The sequence below is a fragment of the Anthonomus grandis genome, chromosome 22 (assembly GCF_022605725.1).
Source record: "Anthonomus grandis grandis chromosome 22, icAntGran1.3, whole genome shotgun sequence".
Classification (NCBI taxonomy): Eukaryota; Metazoa; Arthropoda; class Insecta; order Coleoptera; family Curculionidae; genus Anthonomus; species Anthonomus grandis.
Window position 1 is genome coordinate 34610882 of NC_065567.1, and position 23242 is coordinate 34634123.

At 34.8% G+C, this 23242-nt stretch overlaps 1 protein-coding gene across 8 annotated transcripts in view; it reads left to right on the forward strand.

Moving 5' to 3' along the window:
- Positions 1-23242, forward strand: part of LOC126748432 (CUGBP Elav-like family member 2) — an 870157-nt gene that overhangs the window by 491179 nt on the left and 355736 nt on the right. For all 8 annotated transcript variants that reach the window (XR_007664709.1, XM_050457685.1, XM_050457680.1 and 5 more), the window contains one exon: positions 8380-8462. Coding sequence is in view for 7 of the 8 variants with exons in the window: in XM_050457685.1 (XP_050313642.1) it covers positions 8380-8462 (83 nt within the window). In the remaining variant the exon portion in view is untranslated. The remainder of the gene's footprint in view (positions 1-8379; positions 8463-23242) is intronic.

A 23242-nucleotide genomic window follows, 5' to 3' on the forward strand; every position in this document is an offset into this window, starting at 1 on the left:
GAGGAGCGCCATCTTGCTGGAAAATTAGTTCTTCGTCAGGATAGTCTGGGTCCAATGGATTTGGAAATAAAGCTAGTAGGCTGCTACTTCAAATTGGAGAAAATCGAGATACACTTGTCCCGTTAAAGTCTGTTCAAAGAAAAAGGGCCCTATTACTCTTCCATGCACTATTCCACAGCACACATTTAGTTTTTGAGGGTACTGGGTGTTTACCTCCATCATCCAATGCGGATTTTCTGTTGCCCAATATCGACAATTTTGTCTATTCACACCACCATTCAAACAGAAGGTGGCTTCATCGGAAAAAATAATATTTGTTACTAAATTATTATTTAGATTGCACATGTTTTGTAAGCGTTCACAAAACTCATTTCGCCTATCGAAATCGTCATCAAATAACTCTTACACAGGAATAACTTTGTAGGGGTGATATTTGTGCTTTTTAACTATTCGGTGAACTATAAATTTCGCCATGTGTAAATTTGCCCCAATCTGCGACAGAGGAGTGCATGGATTTTCTTCCAAAGAAAGTAAAACGTCAAGTTGTTCATTTTCATCTCGAGCAGGACGACCAGATTTCGGCAGATCTCTAACATGACCGAATTCTCTAAATTTAGCCTCTATTCTACTCACCACCTTTTGACATATCGGAAGACGATCAGGATGGATTTCATTGAATAATTGAGCAGCTTCTATTTGAGTACGTGTTCTATCACCAAACCCAACCATGCACAGAATTTTTAAAAATTCTCAGTTGCTCTGTATAAAAATTCTCAAATGACTCGTAAGATGAACTTCAATAATAATGTTTGGTCGTCTTTCTTTCGATAACTGTTGACTTTAGGTATAGGACATGATGCATGAAACATAAAAAAGATGCTTTCATTTGAAAAAATTAAGTTGATGGTCGTAATTTATTTTTGAGCAACCCTGTATATACAAACTTCACGTACAAAAATGCGCAACTTGTAATAAAAATCGACGGGTCCGAGCATTTTTTTTTCGAACACACTCCTGATTTTAAATGAACTTAGACATAACTTTTGGGATGCACTGTATTGATTGGCAATGAGTTTGAAGTGAGAATGAAGAACCTTAGCTGGTATATCATTCCTTGTTTGCTTTCTTGTTCTTTAGCTGCTTTTTTGCATGAATAATTTATTCCTTTGTAATCGGTAAACCTTCACTATCTATCTTTATTTCCCTGTTGGTCTTCGTCAAACATTTCTTCCAAATACAGGTATTCCTACCATGACTGAAGTTCAATAACTATGTCTTTTAGTGGCTTTCCTTTCCTGTCTTCTCTGATGTTGCTGTTTTCGTGTTCCTGCTGCCTCTTTTATCTTTTTATGCAAGTTAAAGGTGTGGTGTTTCCTCTCCAGTTATATTGTTAATTAGATAAACGCCGGTTTATCTAATGCATCTGCTTACAATTTTATGTGTTAAAGAGAATTCTAATAATGGTACACTGCTCATTGAATAACTTTTTTTGCTCGATTTTATTACTAAGGTATTGTATGATAACTGTTAGGTCATCACTAAAGTATTGAAGTTTCCTTCCATGAGTCTATTGAAGAAGGTTAGTAAACGGTCTTGGTCTATCTAATATGGAGGACATATGTTGTCAATTTAACTTCAGTCTTGTATACGTCATCGTATTCCACACTTGTGTATGCTTTTACTATACCAGTATACCTAAATTCGGTTCTATAATTATTAAGAGACAGATGCATTAGGTGTTGGTTGATGGTGTCAAATGCCTTTGCATAGTCCACGAATGTTAGAGTAAAGTTTTTTACTGTATTCATAACTGGTAAGACTTTGTATTGTAAATCAGTGTCAATAAATGGTATTAATCTGTCTAATATGCTGTCTACAAAGCATAAAAGTGACTAACTGCATTTAAGTTAAATATGAGAAAATCAAGTCTTACTATTTCATTTTATATTGGTTCTCTCATACTTAGTTAACTTTGTATCGTTATTATTAACAAAGAATACTTGTTTTTGTAAAATGAAAAGAATAGTGACATGTAGAATTTCATAACTACTCCATGGATGCAAAAAATTTAATTTTGACAAAAAAAGTCATTTAACCACTTTTATGCTATGGACGGCAATATGGTGTCAATCTATGTCTTCAGTCTTGTATAGGTCATCCTATTCTTGTATACTATTGAAAACTAGGTGCAATTTCATACATATTTATTACAATACCAGTATATCTAAACTGTTTTCTATTATTAGCAAGACACCAATGCATTGAAGTTGGTGTATTCAACACTGGTAACATGTTGTATTATAGGTCGGTATCGGAAACACTGATTTATTTTAACAAATCATGAATAATGATGAATGACAGAGAGAATTATAAGATCGTTTTACTTAGCAGGTTTTGAGAGTTTCATTCTAAAGATAAATTTATTTGGGCGTATCTTTTTACTTACTTTATCCATTATCATTGAAAAATTATATCAATTTATTGTATATATTATCAAAGTAATTACTATAAAGAATCGTATATCTTCGGTACAAGTCCTCAGAAAATTAAACCCTCTTTTATTTGTTTCTTTCCGAATCGCAACGCTATCTATTCTTACGATTGTCGGGATACTGGAGTTGATCCGATTTCTAGTCCAGTATCGTAAAAACCGCATTATTTATAATCCAATAGCTTTGCTTTATCAGGTTTTCTTGTTTCGGCCAAGATATATCGATTTGTTAACAAAAAAGCGTTGATTTAGCCTAATGATCTTTTGGCTCCTCTACTTTTGAAAAATTCGGGATTTTGTATAATAAATTATAAGATAGATTGCCACCCCTTAGCGATAAAAAACCCCCTAAGCAACAGATTATAATCGGAATACCTGAAAAAAATTAAAGGCCTTTGTATATTTTCGTTGCACATATTTGACCCATACAATACACAAGAACTATTGCAATCATCTAAGTTTGACTTGATTCATTGAATCATCTTGACATTTTTTTTTAAATTTCTACCACCCCGAATCAAAATTGCACATTGCATCCCTTTTTAAGGAAACCGTGTATTAAAGCATGGGGAGAAATAAAATTATACCCTCCTGTGAAATCGCGCCGGTTTAATTATTAGGGGAGGCTGTCCAGCGTTCAGTGGTGGCAACCCCTTTTTATATGATCCCTAGACACCCCTTTTTTGGTATTGCAATAAAAATTATAGTAGCTGCAATAATACTCATTCTAGTGTTAATTATTTTTGGGTTGATTAATATGAATAAGCTACAAGGGTATGGAGAGGCAACCATATAACAACATATACATGAAATTTATTAATTATGAAAATTTTATAAAAGATTATTAAATTTGAACTTGCTGATATACGTGAGTGGCTAATTCCTTTCTTGAGTGCAAAAATACTCATGCATTAACATAAAATAGAAAATCACAGAGAAAACCTTAAATTGAAACAGGAGGGCAAGGCTTTCCCGCCTTGAAAGAGTGGAAAATATGATATCGTTCTCTTTTTAACTTGTGTTATTTTAAATTAATATATTGATTTCTGCACGCCAGACCCATATTGGTCAGACGTGTATAGTGAGTGTCAATCTCTACTAGCACCATTACAGCGTTTGACTCTTTTACTTATGTTTTTTTGGCATATTTTGGTTTGAAGTATCCCTAGAATTTTCCGTTTCTGAAAACACCCTCTATATAAAAAAGTATTTACCCAAAAAATAATGAGCCAAATCATTATTTTTTGGGCAAATTTACTAATATCATAAAAAATGCCGCAATTAATATATTGTTTTTTTTCTTCTTAACAATTTAACACCTTTTGGGCCTATAGTAGTCCAAAAAACTCAGTTAAGGAGGTTGGAAAGTATATATAAAATGAGAAGAAATGACCCTCAACATCATTCCGTATACGAGTATTAAAAGCTGCATTTAGTGAAAAAGTCCCTGCATTTTAAAGCGAACCTTTAAAACTACTTTAAACCTCTATACTACCCCGGTAAGCTTAAGCAGCAGTCATTTAACAAATGCCTCTGCAGGAAGGATTTTAATTCGGTGCTTTAGCAAACCCACGCTAATGTAGTTTTGTTGTATCTGAATCGAAGGACAATGCCACGGAGCGAACAAATGCCGTATACAACGAGGAAACGAACTTCCATACAAATTCATTTAAACTGATGTAAGTTAAATGGATGAAACTTGAAACTAAGATGGTTTTTAATATTAATTCATAATGAAGCATTAAATATTAAAATGAAAGCACGTTGTTCACTTGGGAATTTATTCTGGAAGGTGCATAACGCATGTGCATTTAAACAATCAAAAATAGACTACTAAATACGACTAAAATCATCCCTTACTATTAGTCGAAATATGTATTTTCATTGTTAACTATTTATGTCTAATTTAAATCTTGCGCCAATATTTCGAACTTTACTTCACTGAATAGGCAATGGGCTCCCAGCAACGACGCGGTTCCATATATACTCGGCTGACTATTCCGGAAGATTCGCTGACTACAGAGACGTCATGCGGTGTGCCACTTGTATCATTCCGGTATGACGCAGAATAATAATAATAATAATAATAATAATAAGAATAATAATAATAATAAGCCTTTATTTCCAACAGGCAACCTGCCCAATAACAGGAAACAGTTGCAAAACAATGAAAAATATAGTTTAAAAAAAAACACAAAAGAATGAAAAGAAAAGAAAAAAAGTAAAGTCACAATCTCAAAAGTTATCCAAAAAATTAGAACAAATAACTATTAATATGATATAAAAACCCAATTATAAAAGTTTAACAAGATAATCACGTATTCAACAAAATTAGATTAAATTAACTGCAATATACCTACTAACTATAACTTAAACACATGGGTCTTAATCCCAAGAGTAATGATCCACCAAGATATCGACAATCACATGAACCGGAGATAAATTTATATCGCACATGTGACTGACAGATCCGATTAAATATAGCGCATATTGTATATAGTGGCGATTTCAACAGGATGTTAGTATCAGGCCTTGGCAGAAAGAATGTTAGGGGATGTCTAGCATTAAGCCTAGGCACCATGAAACGTACACCAGAAAGAAGTACAGGACTATCAATTAATCCATTCAGTAACCCATGCAGGAATTTTACAGAGAAGATCATTCTTTTGAGATGTAATGGATGTAGATTGAAGCGTTCCAATAGTTGCCGATGATCAAATCCTCTAACTGGATATATGCCATCCTGCCTGAAGGCCAAAAACTTAGCAAATCTACGCTGAACAGATTCAAGGAGACCAACATGATTCTGATAGAGCGGGTTCCATATAATGCAGCCAAACTCCAGTTTTGATCTCACAAAGCAACAGAAAAGCAGTCTTAATGTAGATTCCAAAGTAAAACTCTGAGAACTTCTAATTATGAACCCAAGCCTTCTCAGGGCTGACTTGACTATGTTGTTGAAATGTGGAACGAATGTAAATTCAGAGTCAAAAGTGATACCAAGATCAGTAATTTGCTCTAATCTACTCAAAATAGTATCATTAATAAATATAGCTTCAAATCATCGACAAAATCCAGCCTATGACAAGTGACTGACTCGATCAAGTCATTTATAAAAAAACTAAGCAGGAGCGGACCCAGGTTCGAGCCCTGTGGCACACCCGACGTTACGTTAAAAAGTTTCGATTTAAAGCCCTCATATTCGACATATTAAAATCTACCAATCAAGTAGGAATGAAATAAATTAAATAAAAAATCTCCCTGAAAAACCATACTGAGTTAATTTATGCAGCAAAATATAGTGATCTATCCGATCAAAGGCTTTTTTGAAGTCGGTATAAATAACATCGACTTCTGTATTAACATCAAGTGATTCACAGGTGTGAATAGATAGACAGGATAAGTTAGTAACACAAGATCGCCCGCTAAAAAATCCATGCTGGTCTACAGAGATGAGTTCTTTTGCGTGACTAAATAGCGACCGATTCAGGATAATTTCGAAAATGTTTGAGAAGTTACAGAGTAATGAGATTGGCCTGTAGTTCACGACTTGATCAGAGTCCCCAGCTCTTAAAATAGGTATTATTTTAGCAGTCTTCCAAATTTCAGGAGTCTGTTCTGTTGACAGTATTAAGTTGAAAATGTAGGTCAGCGGATCAGCCAGGACACCAATGCAATCTTTAACCAAGAAGCTAGGTACACCGTCTACACCAGATGTGAACTTATTTTTGAGTTTTTTACTAGCCAAAATAATCTGGGAAGCATCAACGTTGGAAATGTCAAAGTGGGGCACATTATCACACGTCGACGAATGATTAATGAAATTTGATTATATAAATGCCTCACCAAAAAACAGTGCAAAAGCATCAATTATGTCTTGTGGGTCTTTAATTACCACATCATCAGGTAGCCTCATCATACCAGGAATCCTGGTGCCAGCCTTCTTAGAACCAATAAAATTCCAAAAACTAGATGGGTCCAAAGAAATATTCCTTTCGGTGTTTGATACATACAACTTATATTTATTGTGTATTTGTAGTTTGATAAGGCATCTAAGAGAGTGGAATTTATTTTGAAAAAATGGAGAATTGTACATTTTAAAGTCCTTGAAAACCTTTTCTTTCCTATAAATGTTCTTAATCAATTCTCGAGAATAATAATCTGGAAATCTTCTTTTACGTTGCTGCTTAAGAGGAATGTGTGCGGCAAATATGCCATTCAATATATCAGATAGGGCTCCACATGCATCATTAACGTTAGAGAATAAATACACAGTAGACCAGTCAGCTTCAAGGATCGAGTCATAAAGGAGATGGAAGTTGGCCTTTCTAAATTTAAAAGAATGAGATAAGTTTTTATTAAGCTGAAAATTATGGACACGTTGGCCTGAGACAGTCAAATCAATTTCCAGTGCAGGGTGATGCAAATCCTCCAAGACAAAAGGCACGTCACTACGAGAAACAGTACAAGTGAAGTTAGATAAAACAAGATCCAATAGTCTGTTATTATAGTTGAATAAGCTAATTTCTCGGTGCTTACAATATCGTTACTTTAGATTAGATTATGTTAGGATATGCTTGAAATTAAGGAGTTAGTTATGACTTATATTAACTAAAATTTTATTAATTCTATCCTCGTGAATTTCTAAAACACCCCGTATATCCTAATTGCTTTTGTATGACAATAATAATTCCATTAAATTAAATAAAAATTGCCTAGGATCAGTAAATATAATATCGTATTAATTTCCTAAGTAAACAGATTCAAAATAGTAAAAGCGACATGATTATATTATCCAAATATCGTCCAGCGCATAATAAATACTCTGTCAATAAACGACTTTGGCGAGTTTGCCAGGCAACAACAATTCTATTTCCACAGACAGGCCAAATATACGGAGCAATACATCATTTAGAAAAAAGATAAATTGCCTACAGATGGGTCACCGAGAATTTCTATTTGCGAACAAAAGTTTCCCATAAACGCAAAAACGAGTCTGCCTGCAAACAAAATAAATACGAGCTATTGACTCTTGGGTCCCAATCAATCTTTTTTTTTGTTCTTCTTCCTATTATGTTTTCTTAATAGGATACTTTCAGGTGACTTAATAAGCTTTTACTATAGATTTTATTTTTGCATTTTGCATGTCACTTTCGTCATTTATCCCATTAGATTTTCTTTTAGATTACAATTTTATTAATTTCCATAACTTCTCTTAATTAATTAATGTTCAACACTCTAAAATTATGGAGCTAAAAAAACAATATTTGTTGTAAACTTATATTGCAACTGATAATAAATCTCCGATAACTTTACAATTCGAGTCACACCATGCCGTGTTGCTGTCACGTTCGAAAGTAAACAAACAAACAAAAGTCTAATGCCACTGTTTGAACACGTTATATAACAAATTAGAAATCAAACGGGTCAACGAAAATCTATGACCATTGTCCTCGTTTGTTTCAGAGATACATTTGTAAAATAAGGACAAAACGTAACAATAGCCGTGGTGCTTTGTTGGTAAAACTTTGGCCCTACAGCACTAATCCATTCAGAAATGGAAAAAGAATCAACTGGTTTTTATTTTTTTGATGGATTTAATATTGATATGGCGGTTACTGACCCCTAACGAGTTGAATAATCGTAACTGAAAAGTCTTTGTAATTATAAGGATTGAGGCATTAGTTTTCCCATAAACAAAGTCCAAAGTTAAAGATTTTTTTTTACTCCAGAGGCTACAAAGGCCTCTTGGATGATTCAGGATCCAGTCCTTACAATCGTCTGCCAAACTTTTTTTTTTAATTTTTCAAGAGTTTGAGAACATAATAAATTTACTGCATAAGCGCTGTAGTATTCCTAGTATATAAAATCGCATTTTTTTGTTTCAGGATGTTGCTTCGTAACATATTTTACTAGGAAAGCTGCCCTCTTAGCTCAAGATGCCTTACACAATGTGAAGACTCTAAATGGGGTAAGTTGAACCATTTTTATTTAAGAGTTTAGTTCACAGGCTAAGGTGTAAAATAAAAACCATATACGAAATATTTATTAACAAGCTTTGAAAGATAAAATAAACACAAAAAAAATCCTTCAAAATTAGAATGGTCACAAAGGAAGCTTTAATTGAAACCAGAAGCCCTTCTAGTGTTTTAAGTTTTATTTTCTTGAATAGCGAATATGCTGTTAAACAGCCATTGAAATCAACTCTCTGCTGAAAAGAAGGAGTTGAATTAGTGCACCTAAAAGACATATTTCATGCCATCATCCATTTTCATTTCATGATACTGTATCAAGTAGCTTATACGCATCACAGAACATCCTCGTGAGTTGAGTCTCCTTTAGAATAGCCAAAAGAGGTCAAAAGTTGAAATGTGCTAGTGAAGTCTTTAAGGATTCGGCAAATATTTGCTGAATGCTTCTCATTGGCATACTCAGATGAACAACTCAATATTACGCCTTTTTTAAATGTTGAAATTTCAATTAGTTTCAGTTATATTTAAATCTTAGAATAGAAGTGATGTGACCGCTGTATGTAACCAATCAGAGTTACCAAAATTCCTGAATTGTCTTGTTAGTAAGAGAATAAGCTGTAGTTAACTGTTTTCAATCATTAAAAGAAGAGCTCTTTCAAGGGCATAGCGACCGATCTTGTAGTAGAAATTAATAGTATTTCTAGAACGACAAAAGGTCATTATTTTATATTTAGCTGGATTAAGATTCATACCAGAAGGTCAGTGGCGAAGCGTGAACTTTTTTTTTTTGGGTAGACAAACAATAAAAATCGTTAATTAGAAAAAAAAGTGTATTCACTTTAATGAAATAGAGAATGAAAGCGCATGAAATATTAACTTAAAGAGAAAAATTATGTAGTGATATAAAAAAGAAAAAAATAAATACTACTAGCATAAAAAGTTAGATAGATAAAAATAAATACTATTTATAAAAACACAACATAGGTATAACCATAACTTATAAATCCATAATATCCATTATTTTAAAATTAATTAAAGACAAATAAAAACACAACTAAAATACAATTGCCAATATCGAACAGTCGTTCATAAATAACCACTAAAATATCCACTAAAAAAACCTTTTCTTATATAGGTACCCAAAAATAAAAATACTAATTATTAAATTACTATAGCACACGCCCACACCAAATGCAGATTCATCAAAACAAAACAAAACTGTAGATGTATTGCGGCCGACCAGATCAAGCGTGTCCATAAACAATAAACCTCAACAGCATAATAAAATAGCTAATCGACTTCGATAGACAAAAGCTCGAATGTCTTTCCCGCGAGTAAATTTTGCATACGTAATAGGCTGAATGCTGATGTGGCCGGACCTCTGTAGCCTGCTTGATGCGTATTTGGTTCGATTAGATGCTCCAAATTTCGGAAGACAAATATGAATGTGTCTTCCTGGGGCTCGTTTACATTAATTGGGTGTCAGCCCTGTATTTTTCACTTACTCGGTGCGGCAGGCGGGGCCTTTGGATTAATCATGCTTAGATACTATATAATAATAGTAAGGATAGCGACTACGTTCTGTGTTAATTTTTTTTAAATTTTAATTCAACAATTACATGAAATAATTACGTGATCAATTAATGACAAATAACTGGATAATTTTGGGTAGACCTTGTCTACTCGTACGCTTTGCCACTGTTTCCTTCACACCAAACTACCAAATTATTTATATCATATTGTAATTTATCACAATCATCAGGGGACTCGATTATACAACTCAATTTCAGATCATCGGCAAACAATAAAAATGGACAGCTAGTGAAGCATTCATTTATATTATTGATAAAAATATTAAAAAGAAGTGGCTTGAGACGAGAGCCTTGAGGCACTCCAGATGGAACCTGAATAGTTTTAGAAAGAAAATTACCAATTTTAACAATCAGTCTACGATTAGATAAATATGTAGCTCTTGAACCAGGATAATAAAGGTTCATCAATACCAATCATTTTTAGTTTATGCAACAAAATATTGTGAGGTACCTTGTCGAATGGAGAAATTTGTATATATTGTATCCACTTGATATCCCTTTTCCAAGGCATCCAACAAAAAGTCCACAGTCTCCGTAGATTTGCGTGGTTTAAATCCAAACTGCTGATTAGTTAGTAGAGGTTCATGAAGGGGGGTAATGATGTCACATACTAAGCTTTCAAAAACTTTGGGAACTGCACTGAGTATTGTGACAGGATGATAGTTGGTAGCACTGGTTTTATCGCCCGACTTATGAATAGGCTTTTGGAAACTCTCTTTCCAGTATTTTTTTTTTATAAAAGGTAAAAACACGAAGTCTACAGCATCACAAATATGTAATCTCGTTCCAGTAGTCTGGGAACATTCCAGTTTGAAGGGACAGATTGAATATGTGGTATAAGGGTCTGGAGAGATTAAAGCTAAATTTTTTTAGGAATAAAGTAGGCACACCGTCTGGTCCAGGACCCTTGTTAATATTCAAGGATGAGAGTTTAGTAAATATATCAGATATTCTAATGTGAAGGTGAGGGATATATATAATGTGGGGTATCGGCTGCAGATAATTTATGAGTGGGGACGTTAACACTATGGTGTGAGTATACTGTAGAGAAAATGATCAGCAAACATGTTAGCAATCTCCTCTCCAGAACAACTTTTCAATTCAACCTTTTATGATTAACAAATGACCAAAATTTCTTTATGTTTGAGCTAATAGCTGCTTCAGTGTAGTAAACATACTGTGTGTAACATTCCTGTGTCAGATACTTGCATAGCTGTCTCAATCTAGAAAACTTTCGATAATCTGCAGATGATCGTTTTTGTTTATATTTTTTCTTTTCGATAATGCGATTTTTAAGTTCAATTGAAAACCACACTAGGATTTTTTAGCCGAGTATTTTTTAGAGTTACAAATATATCAATTGCAATAAAGATAATTTCATAAGAAATATTTAGCATTGCTTCAAGAGGCTTATTCAAAAATAAAAAATCCCAGTCGAACTGATCCAAGAACACTACAATCTCTTGAAAATTGGCAGACTTAAAATCCCTGTAGAATCCGTTAAACCCGAGACCCTCTTCGACCTCCATGAGGTAACTATAGAAACAGGTAGTCGGCTAGTTGTACGAAAACGAAGACTGACATTGTCTTCGTTTTCGTACAACACGACGTTTCTGTCGGTAAGTGTCTCCGACCGTTATTGAGTGTAAACTAAAGCAATTTCTTATTCTGCAGGCTTATATATAACTGATGGGATCAATGAGGCATGAATTCTGATGATGCGTGAAGAGAGCGTCTGTTAGAAGAGGTTTCCATATGTTGGGAACATCCACACTATGTTGGCTGAAAACGCCCTGGTTTTGCATTATATAGGCAGCTTCCAGAAATTTCCTTTTTCGCCAGTGTGATTCCTTCCTTAGGATTTTTATTTCACACCAGTGAATGTTATGGCCGTTTGTCCAAGCATGTTCAGCAATGCCTGATCTGGCTTCTTCTCCAGTGGTCGTCCATTTGCGATGTTCCTTGTTCCTAACTGCCAAAGGTCTTTTGGTTTCGCCAACATATGAGTCCCCACACTCACAAGGGATCTGGTAGATGCAGTTTTTGGTGTCTGCTATAGATTATGGCTTTGTTTTGGAAACAGAACTTCTTATTGTATTACAAGATCTAAAAGCGGTTTTTAGATTAAACTTCTTAGCAATTCGTCGGATTTTCTCGAATGTACCTTTTATATAGGGGATTGCGAGAAGCCCAGTTGATTCATCCTCTTGCTTGGTTCTGGTTTCCTCCGCCATTGACTTCTGGATAGTTTTCTGGATAAGTGTTTTGAGATAGCCATTCTGCTGCAGATCTTTAGTAAGAAATGCTACTTCCGCGTTGAAGTCTGTGTCGTTATTGTAGATGGTTACAGCTCGGTTGTACAGAGACCTGATGATTCCAACTTTAGTCGAACTAGAGTGATTGGAATCAGTGTAGGAATCAAGTGTGGATATTGTCCAGTATGTGTGGGTTTTCGATACACCAACTTTCTTATAATGCCATTTGTATTCTTCACAAAAACATCTAAGAATGGTAGCGTCGCATTTTTCTCCGTCTTCATGGTGAATTTGATACTTGGCACCATGTTGTTCAGGTGGTATAAGAAGCCCTAAAGTTTGTCTTCCCCTTTGTCCCAGATGATAAATGTATCATCAACGTATCGCAGCCATATCTTTGGCTTTTGTCGTGAGGTGCTGATTGCCTGTTCCTCAAACCATTCCATATATATGTTGGCTACCACCAGAGACAGCAATGATCCCATAAGCAGATCCTCATTTTGAGCGTAAAACCTTTCTTTCACTTGAAAATAGGAATTACGTAGACAGACCGCCAAAAGTTCCATCACTCCTCCGAGCGGAAGCTTGGTTCCAGACAGAAGTGATGTGTCGTTGCTCAGTTTGTCCTGGATAATCTTCAGGGAGTCTCCAATCGGGACATTGGTGTAAAGGCTTTCCACGTCAAAGCTAACCATTCTATCCTCCGGCCCCATGTTGATAGGTCGAAGTACATCCACAAAATGACTGGAGTTCTTAACGTATGAATCGGTATTCCCTTGAAGTGGTTTGATTATTTCTAAAAGGAACCTAGAAAGTTCTGACGTTGCCAAACCTCTTGAGCTAGTAATGGGTCGCAGTGGCATGAATTCCTTGTGAACCTTTGGTAGTCCATAAAGATGTGGAGGCTTACTGTGATGTGGGGTAAGTCTTGTACGTACGGCGTCCGTTAAGAAAAAGGAATAGTTCTTTAGTGTTCTGTACACTCTTCCTTTAATGGTCGCCGTTGGATCTTTTGATAACAACCTGTATTTTTCTTTCTTCCTCTTCGATTTTGGTCTCGTAGGTGTTAACATCCATTATAACTGTCGCAGTACTCTTATCCTCTGATAGAATTTTAATGGTTTTGTCCTTCTTCAGATCTTTCAGCGCTCTCTCTTCCTCTCTGCCGATATTTTTATTAAGTTTCTGCCTGTTCAGCTGTTCCAGAGTGCTTCTAACCTCATATCTTAGTTTGTCAGCGACCACGCGGGGTAGCTGAACGGACTCGATGATGTATTTATACATCATGACAGATGTACGATATATTTATGATGGTTTTTTCCAGATTTGTGATCTTCTGTCTCTTGTGGGGATGGAGATATTGTTTTTAGATTTTTCAACTTTGTCTGGTGGTTAATACTTAATTTGTTTCTAAGTTTCTGACATATATGGTCAATTTTACCAAAAACTGGCTTGTAATCTTCATCCAAAGTTATTTATTTGATTTCGTGGAAACTCTCCAACTAATCAAAAAATAGTCTGCTTTTTTAACATCTGTTGAGGGGTCTTGTGTCAACACCAATTCGAGAAGGCTTCTATGTGAGGTTAAGTATAAGTTAAGTTGAAATAAGTTATGGACGTTACATGTATTTGACATAACTTGTGTGCTCAACGCTTCTTCAAGTCGTGCTCTATTTATTGATACTGTGGAGCTAAAGCTGCCTTTTTCCCATATACCATAAGGCAAATTGAAGTCACCTATTATATGCAGGGTAGAATTTGGCATATGAAGAGCGAGTGAGTCCAATGTCTCAGGAGGAGCCATGTAAGATTGTGCTGACGAATTGGGTGGGATATATATAGCTCCTATGATAATATACAAATTAACAGATCCAATTGAGACAAAAACGTGTTTAATGTTATCGGAAACTTAAAGCCATTTACTATGTAGAGATTTATGTATAGCAATTAAAACCCCTTCCCCTGTCTTGAAGATACTGGAACTGCTAGAACGGTCCTGGCGGTAGATATTAAAGTCAGTGAGGCCAATTTCTGCATCATGTATGCCAACTATGCAACCAAGTTTCTGTAAACACAATTATGTCATATTGACAGGCTGGTGCATTATTTTGTAGCACATCCAACATAGTTCTTAAACCTTGAGTGTTCTGGTAATATACCAAAAAACTTTTAGCAGAATTTGGCCTACTTAGTTTTTTTGAATAATTTTAGGAACCCCTTGAAAATATCGAATCTGTAAGTCTCCATTTGACAATCTTTGTCTGAATTCAGCTCTTACTGCTGCCTTCACTTCTGCCTGCATTTTGGTCAAATCTAGACCTATGTAGATATTTCTATTTTTTGGTTATGTACCCAGAAACTCACGATTAACATGGGAAAAACAAATTATATAGCTTTTTCCTTATGTAATAAGAGCAGACCACTTTTTACTAGTATCACTGTCAGCACTACAAGAAACGAAGTAATCACAGAAAAAAACAAAACAAAATATCTTGGAATAATAATTGACCAATACATAAAATGGAGTGATCATATTTATTATCTTTGTGGTAAATTCCGAAACCTACTACAAAAATTTTACGTTCTTCAAGAAATACTGGGCAACAAATTGTGTTTGCTTGTGTATAAATCTTTAGTGGAGTCTCTCCTTTTTTATTGCATAATAGTTATTAGCATAAAGTTATATTGCATAAAGTCAGTGAGGCCAATTTCTGCATCATGTATGCCAACTATGCAACCAAGTTTCTGTAAACACAATTATGTCATATTGACAGGCTGGTGCATTATTTTGTAGCACATCCAACATAGTTCTTAAACCTTGAGTGTTCTGGTAATATACCAAAAAACTTTTAGCAGAATTTGGCCTACTTCTAAATCTTTCTTCTAAATCTTTAGTGGAGTCTCTCCTTTTTTATTGCATAATAGTATGGGGTGGTACATACAAGTCTACTCTTCAACCGTTAAAAGTTGTCCAAAATTACATTCTTAAAGTAATATATAAGAAAAATAGACTTTACTCAACTGAGCTACTATACAACTCTATTATTAGCGATATATATAATATGTATATATATATACATTCATCTACTTCAGACATAATAGACATTGCGCTAGAAGAAACATTGATTAGTGCCTTAATTGATAAAGCCTTAACGAAGGCTGATTCTATGTTGCTGGAAAAAATTATTCTAGGATTTACATAGAGAAACGCTTTGGATGAATCACAGAACACATCTGCTACAAGTTTCCATGGGTTCAACATGAAAACACTCGTTTTCACTTCTTGATATGCAGTCAAGCATATCTTCTCCATTCATCTGCTTCAAACATCATAGAAATATAAAATGAAAACACTTGTCTTACTTCTTAAGATCTAATCAGGCATCTTTTTTCTTCTCCAGTTATCTACTTCAGATATGATAGACAGAAACATTGATGAGGGACAAATGTAATACTGGTGTAATATGACTTAAGCATAACTTTACTTAACCCAAAATGAAGTCATGTAATGATTCTTTCCTATCCACAAACTATTAATGAGACAAAACATGTAACCTTAATGAACACCCTTGTTAAGATCATTAAATTTATATTGTATAATACTAAAGGAATTATTCAGGATATAACACAGGATTCCCTGAAAAACTACTAGCTACTTAAATTCTAATTACGCTAAATGAAAGGTTGCATCGTAAGCTTAAATTATTCCTGGTAATTAGGGCCCGACATAGGTAAATAAAATCGATATCTTAATGAAGGGCACTTCAATTAGCTTTCGGTAGACTTCAAAGCAGCGCTTCTGACAGCAATCAATAAACGAAATTAATTTTCTTTACCTTCCATAATGAGATGCTGCTGCATCTGCTATATTTTTAATAATTTTAAAAGAAACTCATTAAGGATAGTGAATGGAAAAGGAAACGGGGAGGGTTTTCTGGTTTAAATTTGATGGAATAGGTTATCAAGGGTTTCTTTCATCGTTACTCTTTTTAAACTTTGAAAATAATATAAAATTTGCATTTGGCATTTGTCAGAATCTACTTAAAATTAAGCAGGGATTCATTAGAGTGCAGTAAAACTCTTGAGTTTCCTTGTACTTGAAGAACTTGAGGCGTTTAATAAATAGAGAAACCCTATCTGAAAAACTTTCTGGTGCAGAAGTAGGAAAGGTGAAATAAACTCAACTGCAATAGAAAAAAAAGCGAAGAATTAAAGAATTCTTCATGAGCATGAAAGCAATTGAGAAGTCAAGTTTTGTAACTATAATTGCTTTTGATCAGGGACATTTGAAGCTAAAACACAATAACATAACCAATGGGGGCAACAATGACAAAAGTATAATAGAAGCTTTAAATTTATTCATCTATTAGGGAGAGCGCCGACCAAATATGTGCGCTTGAAGAGAAAAGGTATGATGTGCACATGAGGCGTGCATTAAGTACAGTACATACTTGCTTTTCTATGGAACGACGCTTACCGAAGTTGCGCGACGGCCGCTGAAAAGATTTTAAAGCTTCTCGATGCAGTGTCTCACTGCATGCGTGCTGAAACGTAGGACACGTTCTATTTTCCACTGATGCGTACCGAGGTTCTAATATTATATTTGGTTATGCATAAAATTGAGTTTTAATACTTTTGTTTATACATTTATTAAAAATATGCGTGATGATCAAGAATTTAATGTTAAATTCGTACAGTTAATAGAATCTCACCCACATCTCTACGATATTACTAGCAAAGATTATTAACGAGTGAATGTGCAGGAGAAAGCTTAGCAAACTATAGCAAAACAATTAAATGCATCAGGTAAGCAGTTTTAAAATTAATTGTTTTATTTTTATTACATTAATTTTTCTAATGTTAAGTACAAATATATACATACGTATTATTCCATTGTTTTTAACTTTTAGAGCTGTGAAGCCAAAAAAAAAATTAAAATTTTGACAGTGTTTTCTTATAATATTATTCTTGTACAAGGTATTTATTTTGCCATAGTATAGATCCTGTAGGTGTCATAAAAAAAATCAGCGAGTTGGTCCCCAAAGGCTAGAGCTATATTTAACGCTCGATTTTGGTTTCTGAGCCGAAGATGCTCGTTGTTATGAAGATTTGGAATTTGCTGGTCCAATGTTGGCACTGAAAAAACTCCTTGGCGTTGCCTGATTAAGTTATGTGAAACACATACAGCCTGGATGATATCATCTACTTGCTTGACGTTGCAATTGATTGGTGTTTCTAGAATTCTAAACTTGGATGTTAACATGCCAAAAGCACATTCAACTGATTTTCGGCCTCTTGAAAGCCTTGCATTAAATATGCGCTTGTGTTTGTTAGATTTTGCTTGGGATAGGGTTTTAAAATGTTTTGTGTCAGCGGAAAAGCCTTATCAGCTGCGAAAAAATATGAGAAATTTGTTATTTCTCCTGCAAGTGGTTTGGGGTCTGGTATTCCTAACACTCCTTTTGACAAAGCTTTACCAAATGCACTTTCTTTTAAAGCTCTCCCATCACTATTCCTGCCAAATTCACCCACATCTATTGTTAAAAACATACCATCGATATGACAAACTGCCAATAGTACCACAGAAAAATATCCTTTGTAATTAAAATGTGCCGACCCAGTATTTGAAGGGCATTTTAATTTGATGTGCTTCCCGTTTATACTTCCAATGCAGTTTGGTAGATTCCAGAGTTCCCAATAACGCTTTGCGGTATCAGTCCAAATTTCTAGTGTAGGGCTAGACATATACTCTTGTTGCAAAGCATTTCATATGCCAACTAACGTATCTCTAATAATCATTCTCAAAGTGGTATGCCCCCTTAAAAAGTAGCACGACAGAGCATTTAAGTTGCATCCTGTAGCAAAATACCTGTAATAAAATAGTATTAATTAGTCTTTAGTACCTCAGATTCTTTGTACTATTAACTAAATTAAAGTGTGTTTAATATCTTTTACGCCTAATAAAACTAGTCTAATAATAAATATACGTATTATAATTTTTATTCGGTTCCAGCTTCTGAGTGTAAGCTACGATGGAGAAACCTTCGTGGCCGTGATGTTAGACAAAAGAAGAAATATGTGCCTTCTGGATCTGGATGTGTAAAATATAAACAGTATTACTTAGCAGAATATATGAATTTTTTGGACCCTTTCACCACTTCTCGAAAAAGCAAAAGCAATTTATAGAGAACAGAGGATTCTGAAGAAGATGTTGACTTTTCACATTCTGAGCTTCCGGATAATTCCCAACGATCCAGTATCGGTGCAATAAAACGTGAAGACAGAACAGAGAAGACGAGAATGGCGAGCCTAGATGAATCAAATGATGTTACATAGGTTGCCGATCAACCCGAAAATAACCTATAAGAAGATCTTCAATTGCAGCAGCAAGATTTAACTAATATTACTTTAAATGTTCACACTGACCTAATTCAAAGACAAAGCCAAAAAAGTTCGTCAACTCATTTAAATCAGGTATAGCGGGAACCAATTCACTCTCAGCAAAAAGGCGTGCACCAGAATGGAAGTAGTAAGAATTTTTCATCGAAAAGATGCAAAACAAGCACTACTCTCGAAGATGTCAATCGTTCGGCTCTTAATTATTTAGAATTAAGACGTGTAACGTAAGATCCTGAAGTTTCATTTTTATTAAGTATGGCTCCGGACATGCAAGCAATGAATCCAGAATAGAAGAGAAGATTGGTATAATCTCATTAGCTTCGGATATTTTAGAAGGGAATAGTGTGATTGAAGTATCTTATCCCTCGCCCCCAAGTCAGTGCTCAGAAAAATCTCAAAATATTAGTGTTGCTCAGTTTACAGTACTTCAACCAGCATCCCAACAAGATACTAATCTACTTTGGAACAACCCTCAGCAGAAAGAACAAGCTGAATCTTGTTTTAACGCAAATAATGGATATTTCGCAATTCTAACAAGCCAGTGTGATTTATCAGACAAATAAAGAAAAGTTTGACAGCAGATTATTTTACTTAGCTGACTTTAAATTAAATAACAGCTTCTTACTTCTTTTATTACTTGTAAAAAAATATGTTATGCTTTAAAATGTTATAAAAAATTTTTATACTGACCTCAAAGTAATAAGCAGACGTTCTTCTGTGGACACGCTTTACCTGTAGTTCGTATCCTTTTTTTGAATAAAAGGGTGGACTTTCTCAGTTCAAAGTTGGAAAGCAGGAAAGATCTTCAATTTGCATACGTTTTGTACACCATTTTGGTATGCGATCACAAGACGCATGCATGTTGTACACTTGACTTGCGTTTCAGGTACGCTTCACCAACGCTTCACTTCAAGCATATCGCTGCTTTGGTGGGCGCTCTCCCTTAGTGTTAGCAAGCACGGCACTCTTACACAAGTCAAGAAATACAATAATACAATAAATCGTATGGCTTAAATTTACTTATGTCTAAGATTACTCAAAACTAATAAAGCAACTAAGAATAACATATAAGGTCCGCAAAGTTGGATCTGAGGTACTCCTGAAATCAGTAAAAGGCATTTTTAACTAGGTACTTCTTAATCGTGGCCTTAAATGAAGTAAGGAGCAGATTCTTAAAACACATTGGAAAAAGTGTACCCCATAGTAAGATGTGCCATTACGAGATCTGCAAATCCTCTGATACCGCGAGACTAAGAATCCATAATCCAGAGTGACACCAAGTGAAGTTACAGCTTCATCCAGAGTCAGTTGACCATAACTACAATCTAAGGGAAAAATGATATTTTTGGTTCTGTTCTCATTTAAGTTTAATTGATTTGAAACCCTGTTTGAACTGGGAACAACAAGGATTCAGAAATAGTAGATCAACAACTGACGCCATATTTATCACTAAATAAATAAAGGAACAAGCCATAGAATATACCACACCGGCATTCATTAGCTTCGCCCATATAATTTAAGAATTTGACTTTTGAAGTTGAATTTGAGTCCAACTAGGCGTTGTTTTCGAAATTTTGATGGAAAAAGAAACACCACCCAATATAGTTAAGGTAATCTATAATCGTGCTAACTCAATATAAGCTAAAACAGGACAACATACTACGCGGAGCATACCAACACCAGGAGGAATTAGACAAGTAGATTGCCTTAGTCCTTATTATTTAACCTTCTTATGGACAAAATCGTAGAAAAAGTGGCAACTCGAAATATGGAATACACAATGAATAATAAGCATATCGGCATGGAATGCTATGCCGACGATGCCGCAATATTCGCGGAAACCGAGAATGACCTATTCAGACAACTATTTCAATTGTACTAAGTAAGTCGACAATTTAGCATGAGCATATCTATTGTTAAAGAACAACTCAGATGTAAGCTGATCATTGAAGATACATTGACGATATGCCTATAGTGTAGGTGATGCAATTTAAATACCTCGACATGGATGCCAACTAATAACCGAATGAAAACCAAGATTAGGATATACAAAGCATGCTGCATACGACCCGTCATGACATAAGAAATAGAAGCTCGAGAAGACTCGCGTGGCAGAATGAGGGTACTGATAACCATAATTGGCAAAATCAGTAGAGATCGTATAAGACATAATATGAAGATAAAAAAACAATGCAACGTACAAGACAGTAAGATGTGGAAGGTAAAGAAGAAGAGAATCTTATCCTCATGTCAAAAGTATTGCCAAAGATTAAAGGTTATCATATATAGCACTAGAAGAAACACCAACAGGTAACTGCCCAACCTGAAGACCACCAAAAAGATGGAGAGACAGCTGGTAGTCCACATCATAGGAAATTTTACGACGACAAGCCTGGAATTAACAGATCACCTTGATCTTAAACAGGTAGAAAAAGAAGAAGAAGAAGAAGATTTGATACCGCTCACTCGTTCAGATCACTACATGACTGATCAACTGTAATATCCAGGCTAGATAGGCTGATATAAGCAATCAAGGATGTTGCCTTAAGGTCGGGGCACACATATCCGTACCGAGACCGCACCGTGCCCGCAGCGTAGCTCGGCCTTGTCTCGGTGCGTTATCTCCCAAAACACACATCTCCGACACACGGCCGCATCCCGCATCGCATTGGACGGTCATGACGCACTTTAAAGTATTCAGTTTGGATAGAAACTTAATTGGGTTGGTACATTAAATTTATTTCAAAGAAAAATGTTTTCGAAATTTGGTAATGATCAACAAATGCAGCATTCGCAATACGAGAACAACTAAATGATTTCTTTAGTTCTATAGAGGGCAGCGTAGATTGGCAGGAAAATACAGCCCTGGCAATTTAAATAATTTAATTTATGGATCATATTTGCCAGTTTTTTTAGATGTTGCATCTTTTTCGCTAAAATGTAGTAAATAAAATCTAGATCGTGTCAAATTTAGTAGTTATTTGGTTTCTTCGCCGTAAAAATTTTTTTTCTAAGACGAAAGTCCCAAACTAGTGGTAAAAATATTGGTTTAATTAAACTTTTTAACCTTTTTTTATGTAAATTTAAAAACTAAATAAAAACCTAGTATATTGAGTAATTGGAATTTGCGTATACAACTATCGTTACGAGTTAATTAAGTTAAAATCAAATTAAAATTTTTGAATAAAAACGTTAACTTGAAGAAGTTTTATTTCGAAAAATTGATTAATATTTTTTTATGGGTATAGAAAAACCAACCTTAGTTAATTTTAGTACTAAATAGTACTAAATTTCATTGTCTCCGGAATTACGTATATGTTCCAAATTTCACCAAAATCGGACAACTAGAAGTTGCTCAAATTTGAGTTTCAAGATTTGCACCAAACATACATAGTTAGTTACATATGTACATACATACATTGCAAGTTAAATAAAAGCTTTTCAAAAAACTGCATGTTTCCTATCCTAAAATATGAATTAGAACATTTTCTAGGTCATTTTTTTACACCTGATCTTACACACCACTTCAAATATCAAGCTCAATCTTCGTTTGATTTTTGTAAAATGGGCTGTAGTGCATTTTAGAAAAAAGAATCAATATCACGGTGTATAAAATAATTACAACTGGAACAAATTATAATAGCCACTTACTAAAACAAATTCGCTCATCTAGACAATCGGATGTTGCCAAAATCTACCTAATATACTACAAATTATTTAACAATTTTTCGAATTAAATTTATTAAAAATATGTTTTATAAATTTAGACCCACTTTTTTTGTTCAATTCCAAAGAAATTTTCTTCCACACTCTGTCTTTATAATCTGTATTTCTATATTTTTAATTTTTTTGATCATACAGTGATGGATACTTCCTTACTTCCTCTATTAACCTTTCAATTTCCATTTTGAATAGCTAAATTTTACTGCTTCGATGTCATTTACTCGTTCGAGACCATACAACGCACCGTCACCATTGAAAATTAATCAAAACTATTCCCACTCGTCACGGATGCGGTGCGTGCTACATGCTCGGGCACGGTGCGCTGATGTTAAGACTTCGCCATATGATTACTATAGTGTTGTTGACAACCGAGACACGGCCGAGCTGCGCTGCGGGCACGGTGCGTCCTCGGTACGGATATGTGTGCCCCGACCTTTATCAGCCGTAGCCGATCGATAGTTCTAGCCTGGACACTTATCCCCGCTTCCATCGATACCTCACAACAGAAGCCGAAATCATCCGAGGCGACGACCGCATCGCGATGGCAAAAATTCCGCGCTGGGGCACATATTTTGCGTTGATTCGAAATAATATTTTACTGCAGTTATTATTGTAGTTTATAGTAAGATTACGCATTTAAAATTTTAAACTACCAAACTATTTTGATACTCGCTTTGACTTTTAAAAAGAATAAAAATTCGGTATTTAAATTAGGTGGGTAAATTAACAATTTTATTTTTAACTTACATTTTACAATCTTAATTTTATTTAGAATAATGCCTACCTCTTGCTGCATTCCTGTTTAAGCTC